Raw genomic sequence first — 22,291 nt, 5'->3', positions numbered from 1 at the left:
AAAAGAGATTAAGGCTGCGGCAAAGAATGGGTATCATAGTCAAACCAGGAGAGTGAAGAAGAGGAAATAACAACGACCAAGGAGAAGAAAAGTCAATCTCGGTAGCTGTACCAGAGAGACCAGGTGAGGAAAGAAAAGAATAAACGGGTACGATGATTGAAAGGGGTGCAAAGCGCACGGCTGTCCACGCCAACTCACCAGGCCTCCTCAACATCGAGGAGCCATTTCCGGATACCCTCACGCAAGGTGTTATCAGCACCCGCAAGAGCTCTCCTGCGCTCGCGGTCAGCCATCCCCAATTCCCCATCCACATCTTCACGGCAGTGTTCGGCCGTAACAATTCGGACGACCTCTTCTAGGGCACCAAGCACCATTTTGCGACATTCCGCCCGGGGAACTTCCACCTGGGGAGGATCTTCTCCACGAGGCGTTGTACTGGCTTTGTCTTCGCCTCGTTGAGCGCGCGATGGAGATGGAGCGCGGGAATGAGCAAGCGATGAATAGCCACTTTGTCCGAGAACCCGTTCGACAGCATCGACTAGTATACCGTCTAGGTCCATGACTGGCTCCTCGACGAATCGCTCTTCCACGTAACTCGGGTCGTGTCCCTCGGGAATTGGACTGTCGGGAGACTTGCCATACCCAGAAAAGAAGCTGGAAAACTGCGAGGCGGAGGAGCCACCGCCACTGTAATGAGGAGTGTTGCCTGACTGAAGAGTGCTTGCTGGCGATGGAGGCGTATGAGTCTGCGCGTTTCCATGGCCCACGACGATCTTGCGTCGCAACCGCAAACGCTTGATGGAGGAAGTACGAGTATCTGCGAGCAATGTTGTCGCGACATCCACCCACCGCTCTGAGCCATCCACGTCGGGTGTTGAAGGAATATAGGGCGATGGTTCAGCCTGCATTGCGCGTTTAATATCCGCTTCCAAGGTAGCGTATGGCCGCACGGCTTGCAGAGAGAAATCTTCATGGAAAAGCTTGAGCCAGCCAGCCACGTGAGAGCTTGGGCTATCATTGTCTTTCATGGTACCGTGGAACCCAGAACCACTACTGTGCGTAGAGGCAATAGCATCCACGCTAGTAACCGAGTTCCGGGTCTTCTTCGGTGAAGCAATAGTGGAATCCCCGGAGGAGGAGAGAGATAGGAATCCGGGGAGTGGGAGATCCACATCCACTATGCCCTCTTCCGCGCGAACTGACAACTTCATAGGCGATTCACGGACCTGACTGGTAAGTGAGGATGGTTCGGGTGAATGTTCCCCAGACGTGTGAGGCGGACTGGCTGAATTGGCTGGGATAGAAATATTTCCACTTGGCGCAGTCTCGGGGCGGTGCTCTGGCTCATCTTCTGTGACCTCCTTCACCATCTGACTTAGGGTGGGTGGAACACGCATTGGGGGGCCGGCAATCGTAGAGACTGACCGCTTGCGATCGTGGGCCGGTGAGTAGATATCGCTACCATTAGCAGATGGTTGGCGCGAGCTCCAGAGGCCAGAGAAAAGGCCACCCCAGCGACCTCCAGCAGATGGGACGCTGCCATTTATGCCCAGGGTCGAGCTGTCGCTTCTTTGCAGATTCTTCAGCAAGTTCTCTGATGCCAAGCTTTCATTGCCATCTGCCACGCTGCGGTCAGATCCTCCTTGGCTAGTTTGACTCTGTTGGGACGTAAAATGAGGGACAGGGACAGTGCTGCTTTGGGTTATCATCGAAGTTGTTGCTCCACTGGTGGTGTTAGCCAGGGAATCTTTTGCCGGGATGGAAGGCCCCAGTGTCCTTATGGAACGAGCATCCGATCCTCTGCGAGCCGAGGTGAACTCCGAGGCCGGGGCGGCGTCGACTCCTTCAGCCGACCGCTGGGATGTGTCTTGAGACGAAACACTCACGGAGCGCTGATGGTGATCGTTCTCCTCTAGGCATATCCGCTGGGCACGGGCGCGCCTCTCGATCGCTCTTCGAAGAGATTCCTGGCGGAGCACTGGTACAGCTGGTGGACTTTGGGAGATAGCACGCATGGACGCTGACGTGCCAGGCCGAAGAGGCGAAGGCAAAGGCTCCAAACGCTGCTTGGATGGAAGAAATGCAGAGAGCAAGAAAATCAATCGACGAGCCGTCATCTTGTCAGGGCAGACAATGACGGTCCGGTGAGTAAGGATGGGATCGGAGTCTTGTTGAGCCTTTTGCTGTTGGTTATGACGACGACGGTACCACTCAGGCCCAAGGGAATTCCCAAGGGAATTGAGCCATTCAGTATGGTTGCCCAAGAATGCAGTAAGGAGCACCAAGAAGAAAAAATTCTGGTCCTTATCTCCTAGACCTCGTACAATCGAGCGGCCTTCCTCTCGCCAGACGCCCCAGCGACTCTGGCCTGTGACGACGTATGGAGTCTGAAGAGCCAGACTGATCCGACGGGTGCTACGCAGAGCTTCTTCCTTGAGTTTAGAATTCACAGACAGAATATTGGCCGGCAAGTGGACAATAGTCTGATTGGTTCGTTGCATGTTTGGTGGCTTTGCAGGTTTCGGGTGTGGTCCTGATAAAGAATCAACTTTTCTCAGAAGAAATAGAATCTCGTTTCGCGCAAGTCTCTCTAAATGAGACAGAGTGCGAGTGATGACGTCCCAGTGGTCAACCAACAAGTCTAGTCGCTCATCCAAACTTGCAGGAGGAGACGCTGCTGACAAGCTATCCTCGAGAATAAACCCAGGCCAGCGGTGGTCCGAATCCAGAGAGCTAGATAGGCCCGGGCGGGAAGCGTCAGGTGCGAGGGTACTAAACCGCGAGACAGGACGACCTGTACTGCGAGCTAGGAGGGGAACCTGAATTGTGATTGCAACGGCGTACATGGGTGTTTTCTTCTCCTTGATTTTCTTTCGTTTGGACACATCAGGAAAAGGAAATCCCAACTCGGGAAGCGATTCTTGGTAGATAGCGTTGGCATAGTCATGTCGCTCAGCTGAGGCTTCAGCCCCCTCGGGGAGATTCACACTAAACATTCGAGTCAAGAGCACGGTGACTTTCGCAGGTGGTTTGCCGTCTGGTCCTCGGGCTGGCCCCATCAAACCAGAAGAGCCACCTGTAGTGTATGCGCGGGCAAGTGGACTCCGGGCGGCTGGCGACATACTGGTCGCTGCCTCCGGGTCTTCGTCGGCAGAAATTATGTGCATTTTCGTGGAGGAGCCGCGGTAGCTGAACGCACTACTGCCAAAGATGCAATTAAGAAGGCCAGTGTCGTTTGAGTCGGCCATATGCCGCGTATGACCGGTTTCATGCCACGTTCCTGTGGGTGCCAGTGTTGAGCTCCGCCCTCGCGCGCGAGAAAATGCACCAGGGCTGGCGGGTGATGACCGACGTGCATCGGCAGCTGCGGAAAGGGGACTGGATTCGACGACTGAGGATTGAGCGAGGAAATTCCGGCGTGTGCCACGAGTGAGACTGGAGACAGTGCGCGTATGTTTGGTGGCAGACTGGTCAAGGAACTGGGATTCGATCCCGAGACCTGTGGGGGTTGGCCCTGATGAAGCACGTGTGTCTAGCAAGACGCACGCATCACGATCTCCCAAAGCGTTCTGTGCCACAATCACCCGAAAATCCTTGATAGCATCCAATTCCATTCCTCCACGATCATCGTAGGCACCTGCGGTTGAGGCGTTTGGGGAGTGGAACGTCGTCTGAAGTGGGTATGCATGTGTATTGGAACGGCGCAAGAGACTGGCATCCGGAAAGAGAAGGCCGGATGTATGTTCCTCCTCAGTCACCGATTCGAGAGGCGTGCCATGATTTCGCGAGGAATATGATGCCGGGTTCAAGCTTGAAGCGGCAGTGCTCAGAAGTCGGCCCAACATGGTGAAGTATTACGAGAAAATCCGCTGGTGGGAAGGTACTCGAAGGTGCAGGGAAATAGGTAGATCTAGGCTGTATCTACCCATTGCTCAATTCCACCGGACAGTAACCATCTCCAGTGGACGGAGGGGTGAAAACGAGGAGAGTCGATGTGATTGAGGGGAGGACGGATAGAAAGTGGGATGAGCTGCAGGGCAGCGGGGCGCTTCGAAACAGCAATTGGAACTTGATTCACAGAGACCCCCACAGTATGAGAGTTCAAGGTCCCGGGCAAAAGAAAACAATACCCCGACCAGCGCCTTGAGCAGTTCTTGAAGGGAGAAGAGTGGGGAGTCGTGGAGTAGAAAGGGTGGAGAGGTCGAAGAGGCGGTGAGCCGCGTGAGTTTGAGGGTGTCTCTAGGCCGGTCAGGTGACCGAGCTATAATCCCAACTTCCCAGAGGGATCTTAGATAGGAACTCAGCTTTACTATGTCTCGCATCCATCAGTGCCTTTTTCCAAGGTTCGTAGTATATAGCCTATGTACGCCGAGGACTCGGGGTCTCGGGACACATTCGGGCCTCACGGGTTCCTCCTATTTTTTATGTAATCTTTTTTATATCAAAATAGGTTAATCGCGCCACCTCACTGACCTTGAATCTCCAATAGACCTCTCGCTTTGATCACACCCGCCCTCTCACATCCAGAGGTTATTGTACAAGCGGTTGCCGCTAGAGACCATGCTCGTGCCTCAGCATTTGCCAAAAAGCATAACATCCCCGATGTTCGCATATCATATGACGGTGCGGCAGACTGAGGCTCACTAGAGAACCATAGCTCACTGTGAATAGAAATCCTCGAAGATCCCACCATTGATGCAGTCTTGATCCCTTTGCCTAATAGTTTGCATTTCGAGTGGGCAGTACGCGCCGTTCGTGCTGGGAAGCATGTCCTTCTGGAGAAGCCATCGGCCTCTAACGCTATCGAAGCCGAGATTCTCTTCAACCTACCTGAACTGTCACAGCCTAATGCCCCCGTATTGCTCGAGGCTTTCCACAACCGGTTCCATCCTGCCTTGCATAAGTTCCGGTCCTTCATCACCCCCTCCGATGTCGTCCACGTCCACACAGACTCTATGGTTCCGTGGTTGATGCTCGACAAGGACAATATCGGGTTCAACTACAAATTGTCCGGCGGGAGCATGATGATGCTAGGCAGATACAACTTCGGCGTTATCCGTATGATCTTCGACGATGACCCCGTGGAGTGTCTAACCTGCGAACCTGGTATCTTCCGCGACGGTCCATGACCAGTGTGATACCGACTTTAAAGCCAAATTCCGGTTCCCGAATGGCGGTATTGCCGAAGCTTCCACCACTATGCGCGGGCCTATCCTGTGGAAACCGTTCGAGGCCCGCGTCACCCATAAGGAAATCGTCATCGATGACAAGTCGCTCCCGGCCACACAGGAGAAGCTACGCACCCGGGTCGTGACGCTGCACGGTTTTATCCACGCTTTTATTTGGCACTGTATTGACGTGGAGGACACCTTCGTTATTTGTAACAAGGGTGATTCCAGGCCGATTAAGACTTGGACCCAGTCCAAGTCGCACAAGGCTTATAGTTACAAAGAGGCTGGGGGTGAGTTTGCGAATCTTCCGGGCGAGGACTGGTGGATGTCATACCGGTACCAGCTTGAGGAGTTTGTGAATCGTGTTAAGGGGCGTTCCACGCTATATTGGGTGGAGGGCCAGGATTCATGGGAGCAGATGAAAATGATTGACATGGCCTATGAGAAGAGCGGGCTAGGATGCGGCCAACAAGTGACTTCCGGTGATTAGAGTGTTCCTAGACGAGACTAACCTGTTGTTTTGAGGTTGGCTTGTTCTGAGTCCTGCAGGCAGGGTAATTCTATCTATCACTTTCATCTGCCAGGCAATAGATTCTATGGTCTTGCCACTATAGACTTCAAATTCTTTTAATCAACCTGAGCGATCATTTTTTGGCTAACTTTAAAATAGTGTATATGTAGCTCATATGGTGTCTTACGATAGCTCTGCACGGCTGTATGTGGTTTGGGTCCACGGGTATAGAAGAGCACAAGGTCAAAGCCTTCAAGCGACCTTAGCCTAAGAATTAGAACGTATGGCAGTCTTGTGTATATACAAATCCTTATTACCATTTTATCTTTTATCTAGAGCCCACATAGCAAACTGTTGTGCAAAAGGGACAATTGGGCCCAGATAGGGCTGTAGTGGCATGTCCGCCCAATCACCGTCTTGCACAGAATCCCATGGTGTAAACAACATTGGAAAGACCGCCAGAGGTTATATTATTGGGATGTATGCGCTCCTATTGGCGGCCATAAACATTTTCTATCCCCGGCGCCCTGTGTTTTCCGTCCGGTTCGTCCGGACTCGGCCGCCTTTGATCCGTTCAATTTCATCCTGGAGCCTTGAAGTCTTTGACGATGATGCCTACTTTCACACGTTTGGATGATTTCTAATTTTCCATAGCTGCTCTGCAACACCCCTCATTGAGTTGTCTCTAGGGCTGGAAATATCAAATATCGCGTATATTCTTCACGATATATCTCTACGATGGAATTGAACTCAAATTTCTACAAACACATCAACGTTGTAGTTCAAAGTGTTCTTATTCCAGGAAGATTCCATAGGGCTAAATATACAACTAGAGAATCAAGTCGAAGGAATCAACTTGATACTTCGTATAGGTAGTAAATCTTAGGCATTAGCTCTGATGGTGTGGCTTGGTCCCTAATCTGCACCAACCTTTAGGCAGGGCCGGGGGAGATATGTCTTGATGGTCACTGTACTATGCAACTAATATTCTACGGTAGCCTCTAATTGAGTGCAACCGGCTTAATAGATGAATCTGGTCTTGGTTGATTTTCTCTGTCGCCATATACATCAACACCGTCGACTTCATGCCTTTGACTGCCGCTTGACTTTATCCACCAGTCGCTTGATATCCTCCGAGCCAGACTCCTTGGACGCCTTCTTCTGCTTCTTGGAACGGTCTTGGTTATCGGGAGCTGCCTCGGTGTCACCATCCTCCCGGTTGCGCCGGCGTTTACGGCCCTCTTCCAACAGGGCCTTCATGCCGGAAGTCGCCTTGAACCGGGGGTTGGTCGGGTCAATGGCAAATTCGTGACTTTCGTATAGACGCGCGAAACGAGGGTCGCTGACATCCACATTGAAATCATCCGCAGCGGCTAGCTCCTTATTCTTGCCCTTGGCCTTGCCCTTGCCCTTCTTCCGTGCTTGTTTCTCGGCCTTCTCAATCTCGTTCATATCGAAGTGCTTCATCTCCGCTTTCTTGTCGTCCACCATCAAAAGCTCCAGTTCGGCTCTCTGGGCGGCAGAAGCGGCTTCTTCGGCAGCACGCTCGGCGCGCTTCTTGCGCTTCTCTTCCTTACGGCGGGCTGCAGAGGTGGCCTTGCCATCGGGGTCGTCAAAGAAAGGATCGTTGAAGCCGAGGTCTCCCTGCTCCTGTGGTGCTTCGTTCAGAGGCGACTCGGGATCATGATCGTCGGCATCGTCGGCATCCTCAGCTCCCTCGGCATGATCAGCTGGTTCATCACCGCGTTTAGCAGCCTTGAGCTTCTCCTTTCGTCGTTTCTTACGTTCACGCTCTTTTCGCACATATTTATCGACAGTACTCTCCTCGATCTCTGGCTCGTTCTCAAAAACGCTGGCTTTGCCGTGGCCACCAGCCAGACCGGATGTGAATGTGACTTCCATCTCGCCGACGGGGCCATTTGACTTGGAAGAACGAGTAGGCTCCGTGCTTAGTCCTAGCAACGCACGCATGCGCTGTCTCTCGGCTTCCCGCTTGGATAACTTGCTGCTTGTGCCTTCGTTTGTAGTGTTGTCGACCACCTCCACACCGCCATCTTCCTCGTCTTCGCTTTCGGAGCTGTCACTTCCAAGGTAGGCTTTCAAGTCGTTTTCATCGATTTCTTTCCGCGAGCCCCGGAATGCTCGTGCTTGGGCCTCTTTCCGTGATTTGTCGTCCGCATCCCAGGTCAACTTGACCTTGCTGTGCTGTAAAGCATCGGTCACAAAATCATTGGGAGTGTAACTGTCGGGAATTCGAGAGCACTGATCACGAGGATTGTCATCGGAAAAGTCGGTGTCCTCTGGAACAAACCGTAGGTCGAAGAAATTGGCGCTGGACAGATACTCTGCACCATCGACAAGATCGTATACGTGTTTCGCCATGGCTTTGGAGGAGAATGTGAGAATGGCGTAGTAGTAGCGTAGCCGTTCGAGCTGGTAGCGTCGCAGTTGGGTTGAGTTGAACTCCTCGCCCTCGTCGCTCTTCAGCATCGACTTTTTGATCTCCTCCTCCTCCTCGTCAGAATCAAGTTCTTCCTCCTCGTCTTCATCAGAATCGTTTGCTGTGTCCTTCTTGGTCGCAAAGATCTCCTTTGGGGGGCCCTCGATTTCCTCCTTCTCCATGCGTTCCTTTCCGAATTCACTAGGGTAGACGGCCACTTTCAGAACCCGTCCGCCAGCTGGTAAAAAACTTGAGAAGACCGCCATCAGATCTTCTGCTCTGATATTGTCCCAATCAAGATTGACAACAGCTATCCGGTCCGAGACTTCACCCAGTGGCACACTGGATTGTTGCTTGTCAGGAAATTCGACTTCGTCTTCTTCGTTATCGGCTTCCTCGTCCTCCTCGCTGGAGCTATCCTCTTCTGATGAGGAATCGGTGAATCCTCCATCCCGGGCAGGGTCGTAAGCACGACTTTCGATCCGCTTCAATTCTTTCTGCACTTGGTCGTCATCGTCGATGCTGACATCGTCTTCGTCTTCGTCTTCGGCCTCGTCCTCGTCCTCATCGTCCTCGTCCAGGCGATAGAACTTCTTCAGTTGCTTCTTTGTATCATCCCGCGCTAACTTGCGTCCGTAGCGATCCACAGCAGCATTGCGAGAGAAGTCCTTGTCATCAAGTATGTGCGCAAAGCGCTTGTCCAGTTTGACACGGGTCTGGCGCTTGCTGGGGAGACGATAGCGAGGATCGGATTGAATGTTGGCAAATCGGGGATCGGCTGGATTGTTCAAGTGGTTAGCCCACATAATTCCCTGTGATTATGGCCCTGGTGGGCGTGTAATCAGGCCTCTTTGCACATACTGATTACCGGTCCAGCTTCGCCTTTGGCTCTACCAGCCTTATTCGACTTTTTCTTGTCTTGGCCCACCATTTTGAGGACCACCTGATGAAAAAAAGACACAATATAGCTGGAAAATAGGGTGTCAACAACGAATTCTTGAGCGTTGGTCGCAAAATCGAAGAAGCCGATCGTTCGATTGCGGACAAATTTCTTTTTTTCTGCCCGTATTTAAAGGCGGTCAACCAACACGTGCAGCTTATCCCAGAAAGGAAACCGCTTTTTCAAGTTGGATACTTCCTCTTTTTTGATGCCGCTTCGTTTTGGTTCTTGCAGCTGGATAATTGGGTATTTCTCTCAGTCATTTGTACTAAATCAGAGCGGCTGATGTGTAGATGCATGTACGCAATAGCTTCTGGGGTACGGGAACATATGATCAGCATCCAAAATAGCGTTTCTCCATCCACCGCGGCTCGCCTTCCTCCTCAATCCGACCGACAATAACCTGGATCTTAGGGAAAACCGCTGTCAATCGCTTGAGACCTGTCTGTCCTGCAGCGCAGGTCACAAAGACAATCCGCTCTTCTTGAACTCCGTGATCAATCAAGACACGTACAGCCATCAGCGCAGCTCCTCCGCTGGACATCTGGGCATCCAAGAGCATGATGGTGGTGTGTTCCTCTAGTTTGGGTGGCAGTTTCAGATAATGCAGCTCTGGCTCACTGCTACTCTGATTTGTCTGGATCAGGACACGTCCTGTGATGCAATCGGGGATAGTTCGCTTTAGGGCAGTCTCCAGACATGATCCTCCACGCAAAATGGCGACAGCCGACATGAAACCCTCCAGTCTCAGACCATCGTACTTACTACCTTGTGGTGTCTCCACCTCCACTGGAACGTACATAGTCATATCCAAGGCCCTGGGATGCGCGGTCAGCACGGCAATTTTGAACCAGAATTTAGTGGGGGATTACTTCTCAATAAGAATCGAGGCAAGTCGATCAAAATAGAAGACAAAGTCCTCTTGGTCGGTTTGTGGGGTTTGAAGGACGGTATTCATGCCTAGAAACTGTGGGGTGGACGGTAACACATGAACATTGGGAGGCAGCTCTACCTTGGCTGCGATGAGTCCGAGTCTCCGAAGTTCTTCAGTGTGTTGCTCTGACTTTTCCTGGAGCTTGTGCTGGATGTGTCTGACGACCATGTCTGAAGCGGTCAGCACCATACAAGACAGGTCAGAAACGAGAAGCTTACCGATGGCAGTCTTGTTTTCAATGCCACGGGGGATGATAATATCTAAATCAATGATTAGATATCTCAAGAGGCATTAGACAATCACCAATAGGTGACTCACCAGAGATGATCCGTTGGGGCTCCACATATTTGGTATAAGATGGCTTTACAAACTTGAACCACTGTTTAATAATGCCTTCAACGTCACGCCCTCTTTCACTGACGTCTCGAAGAACTAGATAAAGTAATGGTTAGTGATGGCAGTCTAGCGAAAGACTGAGGAAGCCCACCTCTGCGGCCTAAGCAAACGTCCATGTCGGCCTCGACAAAAATCTAGACCACAAGATTAGCAGTGATGCCTGGACGGAGGTGACAAAACCACTGCACCTTGACGTCCAGTAGGTCGACGATCCGTGGATCATGCAAGGCCAGAATACCCTCAAGGATGAGCACTCGGGGTGAGTAAAGCGTGGTAGTCTGCGGCTGACGCTGATGCTCAGCGAACGAGTAAATCGGGATGTGTGCTTTTTTCCTGGACACATTCCTCTGATTAGATCGAGCATAAGAGAGTAGAGACATCTAAAAGCTTGACAAAATCACCCTTTCTTTAGGTCCTTAAGAGTTTCCACAAGAACATCGAAATCGATGGATTCCGGGCAGTCAAAGTCGTAGTCGTTTGCATGCGCTCTGCGGTGTTCCTCAGGAGACAACGTCTTGTAAAAGGAGTCCTACGCCAAGAGCGATGATTAGACCAAAGAAAAAAAATTAACGGTTTCCTCACATCCCGTACCATCACTAAAATCACAACCCAGGGCAGGTTCAAGGACTTGACGATCTCCATGGCCACCGAGGTCTTGCCGGAGCCAGAGCTCCCCGCAATCCCGATAATACTCAGGTCCTGCCATGGTGGAGAGTACTTCACCTCCGGTGTGATTGAATAAAATGGAGAAATCGACTCCATGGCGACCAGCGAAGGCCTCACAGCATTCCCTCCAGGGCGTTCTCGGTATCTCGCGGTATCTCGTGTATCTCGCAATGGCGATGGATCGGGCTTAGCGCAGGCCCATTCGCTTGTGGATGACATAAGCATGTCAGTTTCTTCGAAGGTTCTTCCGCTCCCCGTCTTGACTCTTTCTTCTTTTCTCAACTCCCGTGCTGGGCTTTTTCTCATCCCCCTCAGAGCGTTCTGCCTTTTCCCATGGCTGTCGTCTTACGGGTTGTCCTTCCAATCGCCGGATAGTTCTCTATCAGAACTGCAACGTGTTACTACAGTCAGCATGTCTGCTAATATCGTATGCTTCCCGGCGTGACAGCACCGGTGGTTGCCGGCTTTTAACACTGCACAGATGTCTCGCACCCCCTCGACTGCTACGCCAACATGGCATCAGTTTGAGCGGAAGGTGGAAGAGGTCAAGCCATCCAAGACGTGAGTTCCTCTTCTTGTCCATACCCCTGCCCTCCCTCCATCCACTTTGCCCTCTGTGACATGATGCATCTTGAAATCAAGTTGGGAATCTCTCTGAAACCACTTGAGGAGAACATGTTAACTTGTATATCTGATTCACTGCCATATTTCCCAATATATCCCCATGATTGGTTGCATGGAGCGGCTGCTAATAGCAAGCTATAGTGATATCAATCACTTGGTTATGGACTACCTAATCACCAATGGATACCCGGCGGCGGCGAAGAAATTTGCAGTTGAGGCCAACATCCAGTTGCGGACGGATCTGGAATCGATTCAGGAACGCGTTGAGATTCGGACTGCCATTCACTCGGGCAATATTCAGGCGGCTGTTGAGAAGATCAACGAGCTGAACCCTCAGGTAAGATACTCATCCCCTCTTTGCCACTTTGCCCTTGTCCACCCTTTGCTATGATTATACCAAGTTTCATGCACCACTCCTATAAACCCTCCGGGGAGTTGCGGAGAAACAAACATCTTCAGTCCTCAGTATGAACAGCAACATCAATGTTCAATATGCCATGCATTTCATGACAATACTTCTCAATGCAATGACTAACGAGATTGAACAGATTTTGGACGAGAATCCCTCTCTGCACTTCGCCCTTCTGCGTCTGCAACTGGTAGAACTAATCCGCGCCTGCACTACCTCTCCAGATGGAGACATCAACCCAGCTCTGGAGTTCGCGACCGCACAACTAGCCCCGCGAGCACCAACCAATCCCCAGTTCCTTGAAGACTTGGAACGGACTCTTGCCCTTCTCATCTTCCCCAGTGATAACCTGTCCCCTGCCCTTGCCTCCCTTTTAGACCCCAGTCTCCGTAAAGACATCGCAACACGAGTCAACGAGGCCATTTTACAAAGTCAGGGTGCCCGTAAAGAGGCCCGTCTACGCAATCTTGTCAAGCTCCGCGCCTTCGCTGAGAACAAGGCCCGCGACAGCAAGAAAGATATTCCCGAAAAGCTGGACATTGGTCTGGTCGCCGATACTCACGACAGCAATCAAACCAGTAACCGTCGCGAGGCCACTGATCGTGTTGTCCGAAATAGCGGAAATGACACCATTATGACCAACAACAGCGACATTGACACTATGATCTCTTGAACCCAGTTTGCTCTCAAGCCAGTCTTGTGTATACTGCGGTCGATTTCACGCGTTATTTCTCTTATGATGACCGCCTTGATTTTTCTTTTCTTTCACATATTTTGCTTGTTGAATTATTAGCAAGGCGCTTTGGTACACGAGCATGGACATGTCCGATGGTGTTCTGGTAATGGTCCACTGGATTCTTCGGTTTAGTTTCCCAATACATGTTGTGGCAGTTGCCTGCCGTTTCGAGTTCAAAGTCTACTTAAAACATACTCTGAGCGAGGTAGACTCTGAGTGACCCCTTCATATTCGTTCCAGTGCGTCCATCCTAACCTCAACTGAGTTAATGACTTCTTGCATACATACAAAGTTCAATCGCGTCAAAAGAAAAGAAAGCGCGGTTGTCCCACGCTTCACCTAGCTATTTCGTACAAAATCCATGAGAGCCACCAATCGACACAGATTTCATGATGTTTTGCGAGCGAAAGAGGGCAAAAGCTCTAATGCTGGACTTTCAATATCACGACGATGTTCTATGGGGGTTTCTTAAACATGTAAAGTAGATCAGACATCGAGACCACTACCTTGCAGATCAGAAACGGACTAGATTGATATGTTCGCCGAAGCTTCCTTTAGAAACTCATTAGATCTAATAGGGATAGACATGTTAGTGTCCGAAATATAGAAATATATCCAATGCAAGCAGTTAACATACCTCTTCCAAAGAGGGCGCGCTTGGCCCAGTCCATCGCGAGCATACATCGAGTGCGGAAGCTGACACTCTCCGCGAAATAGATGCTTCGCCAGAGGTACATGGCAATAACACCACCACTAAAGCTCATGCCGCCAAAGTCAAAAATGGCGGCGTTGCTGATGTATGCCAGACTACCGAGGTGCTTGTACTTGAATGCACGATAAACAGCCTCATCGAGGTCACCATAGTCGATCTCGTTAGCCTTAAGACCAGGTAGAGCGGCAGCAATCTTGGTCAGTTTGCGGCCCAGGTATACGCCCTGCTGGTTAGCGCGCTGGGCAGTGGCAGGTAGAGAGGTGAGCTTAGAGTCAATCTGGTGTAGAAGCTCGGAGAGCTCGCCGTAGTCAAGGGTGCCCGAGTGGTCCTTATCGTACTGTTCGAAGAGGCGATCCAGGCGGCGAAGATGGTTCGACGCCTGTGGGAAACGCTTCTTCACTCGAGTCGCAACTTCGCGCCATTCAGAGAATGTGAGGTGTACTTTTTCGGGGTCACGGCCCTTCTCCCAGGCAATGGTACGCAGTAGTTTAACGATGTTTTGAGCGATATTATTCTGCACGGTCGAGCAGTCACCGATGGCATAGACGTCACCAAGAGGAGCACCAATCACCCGGAGATGAGAATCAGTTTCCAAGGCGTGTTTGTTGTTCTGTCCTTCTAGCTTGTCCGAAAGCTTTTTAGAAATTTCAGCGCGAGCTGCAAGGTGTTAGTTGCAAGTGGTGAAAATGGTGATTGAGGGGAAACCTACAAACTCCAGTTGACCACAAACAGAAGGCATTAGGGATCTCTTTAACAACCTCCTTGCCATCTTCGACTTGGCTGAAAAGGACTCGGTCCTTATGCACCTCTTTGACACGGGCATTGGTCAACACCTCCACACCGTCACGAGCAAAGCGACCCTATCGAGATCCAGGGTTAGCTTTCAGGCTTTCATTTGGTATTTCGGCAAGTTCAAGTAAATACTTCAGCATATTTAGAAAGAGCCTCATCGTAAGTGTTCAGGATGTGAGTCCGGCTTTGGATGATGTGGACGGAAATTTCATTCCGAACAATGCGCGGGAAGGAATGCAGCAGATCCTCATTGAGCAGGTCGAACAATTCAGCGGCAAACTCGACACCAGTTGGGCCACCACCGCACACCACGAACGATAGAAGACGCTTACGTTCTTCGTCCGTAGTGGTAGGCAGGCAGGCCATTTCCATATTCTCCAAAACCTTGTTCTTGATCTGGCGTGCATCGTCAATCGTTTTCAAGAAATTGCAGTTTTCGAGTCCTCTGACACCATGAGGGTTGGAAACACAGCCTGGACAGTTCGAATGTTAATTGAGGGATTAAATTCCAAACGCTGGGTGAGAGCTTCCAAGGGATCAAGCATACCAACACCCACGACAAGCTTATCATACGGTAGATAAAAGTTCTTCTTGTTTCCATCCTGATCAACCTGCGAGACCTCAACCAATTTCTGCGAAAAGTCGACATCCGTGGCCTCAGCCTTTAAGAAATGACCATGGACACGATCAATAATACGACGAACAGGTTCAACCAACGACCGCAGTCCCAAAGTGCCAACAGTAGCAGACGGCAACATCGGAGTAAACAGGAAGTAATTGGTCGGAGAGACGACGGTAACGTGGTAATCACAAGGGTTGAGGTTCTTCAGCAGCGCGATGCTACCCCAGCCCGTGCCCAAAATAACAAGGCGAGGCTTATCCTTCTGCTCCAGCATGGACTCTGAGTCATAGTCACTGACGAGAAAATCGGCAATGGGCAAGTTCTTCGGGCCTCCACGGCGCGGATTGAGAGCCAATTCTGACACAGGGATGTCCTCGCCGCTGGGGGTCTCACGGTACGTGCTGGCATCGTATATAAAGAACGCGAGGACCACGACACCAGTTCCGATTACGAAGAAGCCACAGGCGGTAAATGTCATGTAAAGTGCTGTCAGGAATCGAGGCCGGCTCTTGACCGCAGGTTTGGCAGCTGCAGCATTAGATTTAAATCGCAAAGGGATCGAGACATTCGAGACTGAGCGGAGCGCGCGTCGTTCCAAGGGTCGACGAGAAGAGCTATGCAAAGAGCGCGAAAGATGGTATCGAACAGGCGGGAAAGCGCCCGGCGCATTGAATCGAGCTGCTAGCAAGTCAATTGACCGCAGCGCAGGGCCGCCCAGACGACTCCGGAGCAAAGCCGCGCTCATCGTGATTGACGGGCTGCAGGAGAGCTGGAAGAGCGCAGATCAGCGGTAGCCAAGGAAAGCAAAGCAGATCATAGCCCGTTCCTGATACAAGCGAAGGGCACGATCTTGAAGAGACGGAGAGTAACGAAAGAAGGCTTGAAGGAACAGGTCAGAGAAGGGAAATGCGCCAGCGACAAGCCAGCTGCCGAGCTCCGGCCCCGACGTCATCTGTGGAGTTGGTCACGTGTGACCGGGAAGCCGGCACGCGCAAGTAAGCTCTGGCGGCGCCCGGTGTGTATTTCGGGTTGGTATTCGTATACAGAAACACGAGATCTTCGTAAGTAGAATATCTGGGAATTTATTTCTATTATATACTCATGCCTCAATTGAAAGGCAAGCCATAAGGGAACCAGCCTGGCAGCTCCCGAGAAAATGAACCGCCTCGTAGATACGCCGCCACATGCAGAAGCAAAATAAAGTATGTATCAACCGCCTTTCTCCGGTCTTGATAAAATGAGCCCGGTACCTTGGATGCCCCTTCATGGACGAAGGCAGAACGCAAAGAAATAGAATGGATAAACGCCAGAATCGCCCTCGTATATGCAGATCAAAAGATGAAACTCCAAAGAGAGAAACAGAAAGAGAGGGACTCGGTTCGACTATCTGTTGGTCGATGATCCGTCAGTCCCAGGTCTCATCGGGCTCTGTACTAGATGGCTTCTTGCCAACAGAGCTTTTTCGGCTTTTCGGGCGCTTGTTGAGACTGGTGCTCGAGACGGAGCTCTTGCGTTTCATTGGTCGTGATCCGCCGAAGTTGGTTCCTATATCGTCGAAATCCCCAACTGCGTCCAGACTGTCACCCTCTGCATCATCGTCAGGGTCCACTTTGAATTCCTCATCGATTGCCAACAAGGTCGAAAACTCCCGGCACTTGTTCAGCATAGCCTCTTCACTTTCCAGCGCAGCCATGTTTCTCATTATGGCTTCCCAGAATTTGTCGCCAGTCACGCCGTGCACCTTGGTTGCAGTTTTGTTGAGCTCCTTCGTGGCTGGTTTACCGTCCTTGTCCTTGCCATGCGAATGAACCCCGTACAGACGTCGCAAGTAGGTTCGCGATTCCCAGAGCATCGACAGAGATGCAGCCGCAGTGGCCAGAAGTCGCAAAGTGGCCGGGTTGACTTGCCGAGGCATACTTGTCTGGATGGGCATGGGACTGGGCATCGACATTGGCGGCATCGGCATGGTAGGAGCAGGCCCCATCATGCCACTTGGTTCCTCGACCATAGGTGGCCCGATGGGACTAGGGAAGAGATCAGTTTCAATTGCATGCGCAACAATTGTGCCAGTCGAAGAGACGATGCGTTCCATGCTCACGATCGTGGGCACCAATTCAGCCAGCTGTCCGTAATCGAAGTAAGCAAGATTCTGGGAGATAAAGCGCGCCAACAGAAGATGTTCGGGTGGGTCTCCACTAGCGTCGAGTTTCTTCAATTCAAAATTGACCTTGGCACAAAGGTTCGAGAGAAACTTCTTCTGGTAACGGCTGTTGCTGATCTTGACAATTTCGAACAAGGAAGCAAGCTTTGAGACGTAAGGTCGAGGGGTCGCGCCATTGGAATCGCCGACCACGTCACGCTGGTAGTAGAAGGCTTCTTGAATAGCTCGCATGTACTCTCGTTCGAACATCGACTCATATTGTGAGTGGAGCATCTTATGCGTATCAAAAGCGACCTTGGCAATTGCGGGGATCGTTGACGTCTCCAGTGACACAAGAACGCCTGCACATTCTTTGGGATGTACTAAGCCCTGCCGATTGATGCTTGCAATGAGTTCAATGGCAGTCAGAGAATAAGTGTCCTGCCGCGACTGGGCCACTTTTAGCATATTCTTGAGAAAATGCTGGGCGATGAGGGCAGCTGCACCATCATTATCGCTTGCTTTGAGCGATCCACCCAATCTGGTCGAATCGTCTTGGGCTGCGGCATCGGACGTTGGCATGACTGCCTTTTCAGACTTCCCTTCGTGAATGGCGAAGAAATCCGCAAAAGAACGAAGAATGACATTCTCTAGGCGTGGTGAGTCTTCCTTGAACACCTGAGAAAAGGTCTGGCGAGTGGACTCGCGGCCAAACTGGGCAGGCCAGGATTGGCATATGGAACCGAGACTCTCGAGGGCCATGTACCTTAGCTCATCGGGTTGGTTCTGAAATGTAAAGGGGATGATAGAGTCTACCATCAATCCAGCGACGGATTTGCCAGTCCAGGTAGGAAAAGAATTCTTGAAATGCGAGGCATACTTCTCAAGATCACAATGCCGCCCAACGCAGCCTGCAATTCGAATGTAGCTTTTGGCACGGGCTGAGATCGCAGAATTTGTTTCTGAGCATAGGTCAACGCTCTTGTACTGCTGCAATGGCTTAAGCACAGATACTGTAAGCTTGACAAGTCTGTCTGTGTTCTGTAAAACGCTGTTGATAGTCCACAGGCATGCCATGACTTCGTTCAACTCCGCACGAGCTAATTTGGCGACACTCTTGAATAGGTCATTCTGCACTTCTTTCAAGAGTGTGTTGTGAGATGAAGATAGGTATGGCAGAACACAGCGATAGATGACCACGACGGATCGGAATAAGAGAAGGTCATCTGCAGTCGTAAGGTGGCCGATGTAAGGGTGCAAAGCTTCCAGCTGGTCAGGGCTGAACAGTTTTGCATTTGACTTGGCAAAGACAGTGATTGTGTAAAGAAGAGCTTGCTGGAACTCTTTGCCAGAAGCATCTGCATCTTCCACGAGTCTCTGGAACATGATTGAAACCATTGTTTTGCAAACCTTGAAGTTCATGGAGGCGGACTTGGATTTGTCTGATAGCACCGCTTTCAAACATATACTTAGGGAATCAAGAGCAGCGTCACTGCGCTGGACAAGGCCAACGATGAGACGGACTTGCTCTCCCAAGGCCATCTTCAACTTCGGTGCTTCTGAGCTGGAGTCGATGGACTCATGGAATGGGACCAACCAGATTTCTTCAAAAGTCTGACGAGCCAATGTTGCCACGCTTTCCTCGTGATCACCGGTGCGTTGAAGAAAACTATCGAGAATGGCCAACTTCAGCTCATGCCGAGATGTCTTGTGGTATAGTTCCTTCAATAAGCCGATGCAACGCTTGCGAACACCAGCTGTTTGGTCCGCAGCACACGCAATGATACTACGGCAGCCATCCTCTTCGAGTTTTGGCTTTAAACCAATGCACTTGGCAATCAAAGACAACGCAGAATCCCGGACCATAGGCGAGGCATCCGTCGTGCAACGCAGAATCACACGCATAACTGAAGAATCTCTGTCGAGAAGATTTGGATCTTTCTCAAGCATATAGATCACACTTTTGAGACTGCGGCTGCGAACCTTGGCTTGGTCGCTAGTGATAGAATTCAAGAGGACTTTAAGGATTGTATCGAAAGCCTTTCCAAAGCTTGAATTTAGAACCGTCAAGACGTAAGCAAAGCGCCCATGCACATTGGAAATGACGTTGAATTGCCTGTCAATGATTGGGGTTAGCAGCTAGAAAAGGGCTAGCGCTCGAAATAGCACTTACTTGTGGGTCTCCAGCCAGCGTGGGTCAGAGAATGATTTTGACAGGAGAACCACGAGCTCATCAGTCATGTTGTCCTCTGCTATTTCCTCCTTGTCCTCGGAGTTGTAATAAAGAGCGCAGACAGTCTTCGCCCACTGCGCCAGGTAATATCCCCGGGCGCTACTCAACTGCCAGTTATCAGAGTTCCTATCTTGCGAGAGATACTCAAGCGCCATCCGATAGGGGCCTCTTGGAGAAACCAAGTCCTGCGGATGTAACGCCCTGGAGGAAAACTCCTCGAACTGCTGTTTGAGATAATCTGTGAGTTCACTGTCAGAATCTTCCAAGGCTGGAAGCATGTGCTGAGCAGTTGCAATCAAATCCGAAATAGCAGATCCCATCCAGCCCAAAAGTTCCAGCGCCATACTTTTGGCCTGCGCAGGGCTTTTGTCGAGGTCCGCGATACCCACCATGTGAGAGGCCATGATTCGAAGAAGAAGCTCCGCTGCCGGCCAATCAATGGACCCAATAACGTTGATCAAATCTTCCGTGAAGAGATCAAGGATGTTTCGGAACGGTTGGTCGCCGCTTTTGGTGGATGTCATGGCTCGTTGGACTATAAACTTGATGATGTACTGCGCACTGCGCACAGCATTGTCGTATAGTCGGTTTACTTTGGCTGCTAAGCGCTCCAAAGACTCATCCAGCTCGTCGTCGTCGCCCGAGTCTTTTTTATTCATATCATTCCCATCACCCATCAACTCATCGTCGTCATCGTCTGACGCCTGTAGTCGACGTTTCCTCTTAGACGATCTTGAGGGTGTTTCCAAGGCGGTCGTTTGCACAAGCTGAAGTACCAGTGCAGTAAGTAGCTGGATGTTCTTTCCATCTGCGAGTTTGAATTGCCTCGCACTTTGACGCGTAGAGGGAAGTTTCTCCAGCGATACCAGGATTTCATCCAAGATGAAAGGGCGCTGATCCGGATATTTGGAGAAGATCTTTGCAAGCACGTCCATTGCTCCACGTCTTGCCGGTTCATACTTCTGATATCCGACAGCAGAGTCCTTGTCATTATGTGCATTCTCGACGAATATCAACTTGGCCGCAAAGAATTCAGCAGCCGTAATTGTACCCTCGGAGACTTCAATGCGCGATAAGAAGTCTGCGAAGAGAGTCAAAACTTTTTTGCTTTGATGAATCAAACTTCCGATTATGCGGCTTTGGGCCGAGAAAAACGTGTGTAATTCGGCATCCTTGCCACCGGTCCGGCATTCCACGGCCGGGATGATGCAATGGTCAAAAACTTGATTCAGAACGGTTGGAATGGCTTCAATGAGACCTTCAGGACAAAGATCTCGCTCAGTGCGGCGTCCAGACATTGTTTGCAGCAGCGTCCCAATTGCGAGCAAGGCATTTAGTACGTCCTCGACCTTGCTAGTCCATGCTTCGCCTTCGTTTGATGGATCACTCAGACTGAGATCTGGAGCCTGAGAAGCGACTATTGGTTTCTCACAGAGTTTTTGAAGTCGAGTGAGAAGATCGGATGGTATATCCTGCAGTCTGTCGAATCCAACCACCTTCCGGATTGCCTTCTGAAGACGACTATGGGCATCTGAAGACAACACCATACCGTGAATATCTGGCGACGCTGCGTTGGCGAAAATCGGGTTCGATTTGTCAGGGCCACCAGCGTTTGATATCTCCGGTTCAATTTGATCCTCCGCTTCAAACACTTCGTGTAGAAGATCTTGAAGTTTCAAAAGGGCATCGTCCGCCTCTGCTTTTTGATCTCTCAGGCGCACAGCAGTCATCATGTCCTCCCCATCAATAACTACTTGGGGTTTCATCGTTTTCGGCTGCTTCGGTGGTTGGGGCTTCACAGGAATAACGACGGAAAGCTGACTGGGTGAGGGTTCAGTCCGAGTCTGATCAAAAGATGTCGATAATGACTTGTTTGCAAGATGGGCTTGTTGGTTCCAGTGCGACGTGGCTTTTGGGACAATCGGGTCCTTCTTCTCAATTTTCACTTTGGGAGACGATACCTCGGGATCTACCATCAGTTAGTGAGTAGTCCCAAAAACCTCATAATCAGTCTCAGTCTCACATCGAAAGGCTATATCTGTGGAATCAAGCATCATCCGCGCAAATGCGCCAAGCTGATCGCGGCCAGGCGAGACACCATTGGGGGTGGTTGAGCACAATTGTTGGCTGCGGTTAAGGGCGGGTGGAATCTTGAATTTACTGAGATTCTATTAGTTAGGGCAAATTGAAAAGGAACGTGAAAATGTCCTTACAATTCCGTCAGCTGCTCCCCATCCAATAATTGCTGAAGATATTCACGAGATGTCTCCAAGCGACTTGACTCGTCCAACCCGGATTGTATCTCCGCGTCTAATTCACTCAGCGTATTGCGACCCGCCTGAAGGACATGGTTTATGGAGGTAGTATTGGACGGCCGACCGACATCGGGGCGCATTACACTGTCTAGAAACCAGCGCGATCAGTTAGATACCTCTCTATGCGATCATTCGGGGATTCTGGGGTTGACGGACCGAGACCGAACACTGGGGCGCTGGACATGGAGGAGTACTGTAGGGCCTGATCCACCGACAGCGGCCTTGAAACACTCTGTAGAGGCCTGTGGGACGCATATATCTGTTGTGAGTGTGGATGGCCGTTGATGACGACCTGGACAGCCGGATGTCCGTTCGGATTCATGCTTGCGGTTACCGGGGTTGAATAGGGAAGGCGCTAGTCAAATGAAACGAGACCTGCTCGGGGCAGAGTCATGGCCAGGGGGGTGAGCATCTATGGCATGCTTCACGGTAATTCTTCATAAACGATCGGGATGGATGGGCTAATCCGAGCAGGGAGAGCTTCCGATGACCATATTCATTCATCATTTCGTTCAGACTGCCATTTACTGCCAGGGCTCACCGCCTGCGCGGGTATCGCGGTGGCCCGTGCGGTAAAAAAAAAAAAGACCATGCCGCACCGGATCACTTGCCATTGACCATCTCTATGTCATTCTGAGCTCTGGAAGATC

At 50.9% G+C, this 22,291-nt stretch overlaps 7 protein-coding genes across 7 annotated transcripts; 2 read left to right on the top strand and 5 right to left on the bottom strand.

The window, feature by feature from the left end:
• Window positions 1-194: 194 nt before the first annotated feature.
• On the bottom strand, window positions 195-3,845 carry N7459_005268 (uncharacterized protein; the record flags this gene model as incomplete). Its single annotated transcript, XM_056944452.1, has 1 exon — window positions 195-3,845. One exon carries the CDS (start codon window positions 3,843-3,845, stop codon window positions 195-197), a length of 3,651 nt encoding a protein of 1,216 aa, XP_056801335.1.
• Window positions 3,846-4,361: 516 nt separating this feature from the next.
• Window positions 4,362-5,661, top strand: N7459_005267 (Gfo/Idh/MocA family protein; the record flags this gene model as incomplete). The annotated part of the gene is made up of 4 exons (XM_056944451.1): window positions 4,362-4,426; window positions 4,490-4,623; window positions 4,672-5,106; window positions 5,153-5,661. 4 exons carry the CDS (start codon window positions 4,362-4,364, stop codon window positions 5,659-5,661), a joined length of 1,143 nt encoding a protein of 380 aa, XP_056801334.1.
• A 1,104-nt stretch (window positions 5,662-6,765) lies between these two features.
• Window positions 6,766-9,053, bottom strand: N7459_005266 (pre-rRNA-processing protein ESF1; the record flags this gene model as incomplete). Its single annotated transcript, XM_056944450.1, has 2 exons — window positions 6,766-8,900; window positions 8,984-9,053. The coding sequence occupies 2 exons, from the start codon at window positions 9,051-9,053 to the stop codon at window positions 6,766-6,768; spliced, it is 2,205 nt and encodes a 734-aa protein (XP_056801333.1).
• Window positions 9,054-9,396: 343 nt separating this feature from the next.
• Window positions 9,397-11,154, bottom strand: N7459_005265 (uridine kinase family protein; the record flags this gene model as incomplete). Its single annotated transcript, XM_056944449.1, has 8 exons — window positions 9,397-9,880; window positions 9,935-10,166; window positions 10,215-10,256; window positions 10,315-10,428; window positions 10,484-10,526; window positions 10,581-10,725; window positions 10,794-10,921; window positions 10,984-11,154. 8 exons carry the CDS (start codon window positions 11,152-11,154, stop codon window positions 9,397-9,399), a joined length of 1,359 nt encoding a protein of 452 aa, XP_056801332.1.
• A 316-nt stretch (window positions 11,155-11,470) lies between these two features.
• On the top strand, window positions 11,471-12,764 carry N7459_005264 (glucose-induced degradation complex GID8; the record flags this gene model as incomplete). Its single annotated transcript, XM_056944448.1, has 4 exons — window positions 11,471-11,485; window positions 11,540-11,619; window positions 11,824-12,019; window positions 12,231-12,764. 4 exons carry the CDS (start codon window positions 11,471-11,473, stop codon window positions 12,762-12,764), a joined length of 825 nt encoding a protein of 274 aa, XP_056801331.1.
• Window positions 12,765-13,381: 617 nt separating this feature from the next.
• N7459_005263 (putative NADH-ubiquinone oxidoreductase 64 kDa subunit) lies at window positions 13,382-15,698 on the bottom strand (the record flags this gene model as incomplete). Its single annotated transcript, XM_056944447.1, has 5 exons — window positions 13,382-13,398; window positions 13,465-14,173; window positions 14,253-14,399; window positions 14,464-14,804; window positions 14,879-15,698. The coding sequence occupies 5 exons, from the start codon at window positions 15,696-15,698 to the stop codon at window positions 13,382-13,384; spliced, it is 2,034 nt and encodes a 677-aa protein (XP_056801330.1).
• Window positions 15,699-16,358: 660 nt separating this feature from the next.
• N7459_005262 (putative sister chromatid cohesion protein Mis4) lies at window positions 16,359-21,963 on the bottom strand (the record flags this gene model as incomplete). The annotated part of the gene is made up of 5 exons (XM_056944446.1): window positions 16,359-19,209; window positions 19,267-21,295; window positions 21,350-21,486; window positions 21,540-21,729; window positions 21,798-21,963. The coding sequence occupies 5 exons, from the start codon at window positions 21,961-21,963 to the stop codon at window positions 16,359-16,361; spliced, it is 5,373 nt and encodes a 1,790-aa protein (XP_056801329.1).
• Between the last annotated feature and the right edge of the window lie 328 nt (window positions 21,964-22,291).

The sequence above is a fragment of the Penicillium hispanicum genome (assembly GCF_028827665.1).
Source record: "Penicillium hispanicum strain IBT 35686 chromosome Unknown utg000004l_segment0_segment0, whole genome shotgun sequence".
NCBI lineage: Eukaryota > Fungi > Ascomycota > Eurotiomycetes > Eurotiales > Aspergillaceae > Penicillium > Penicillium hispanicum.
This window is presented reverse-complemented; position numbering and strand designations above follow the sequence as displayed.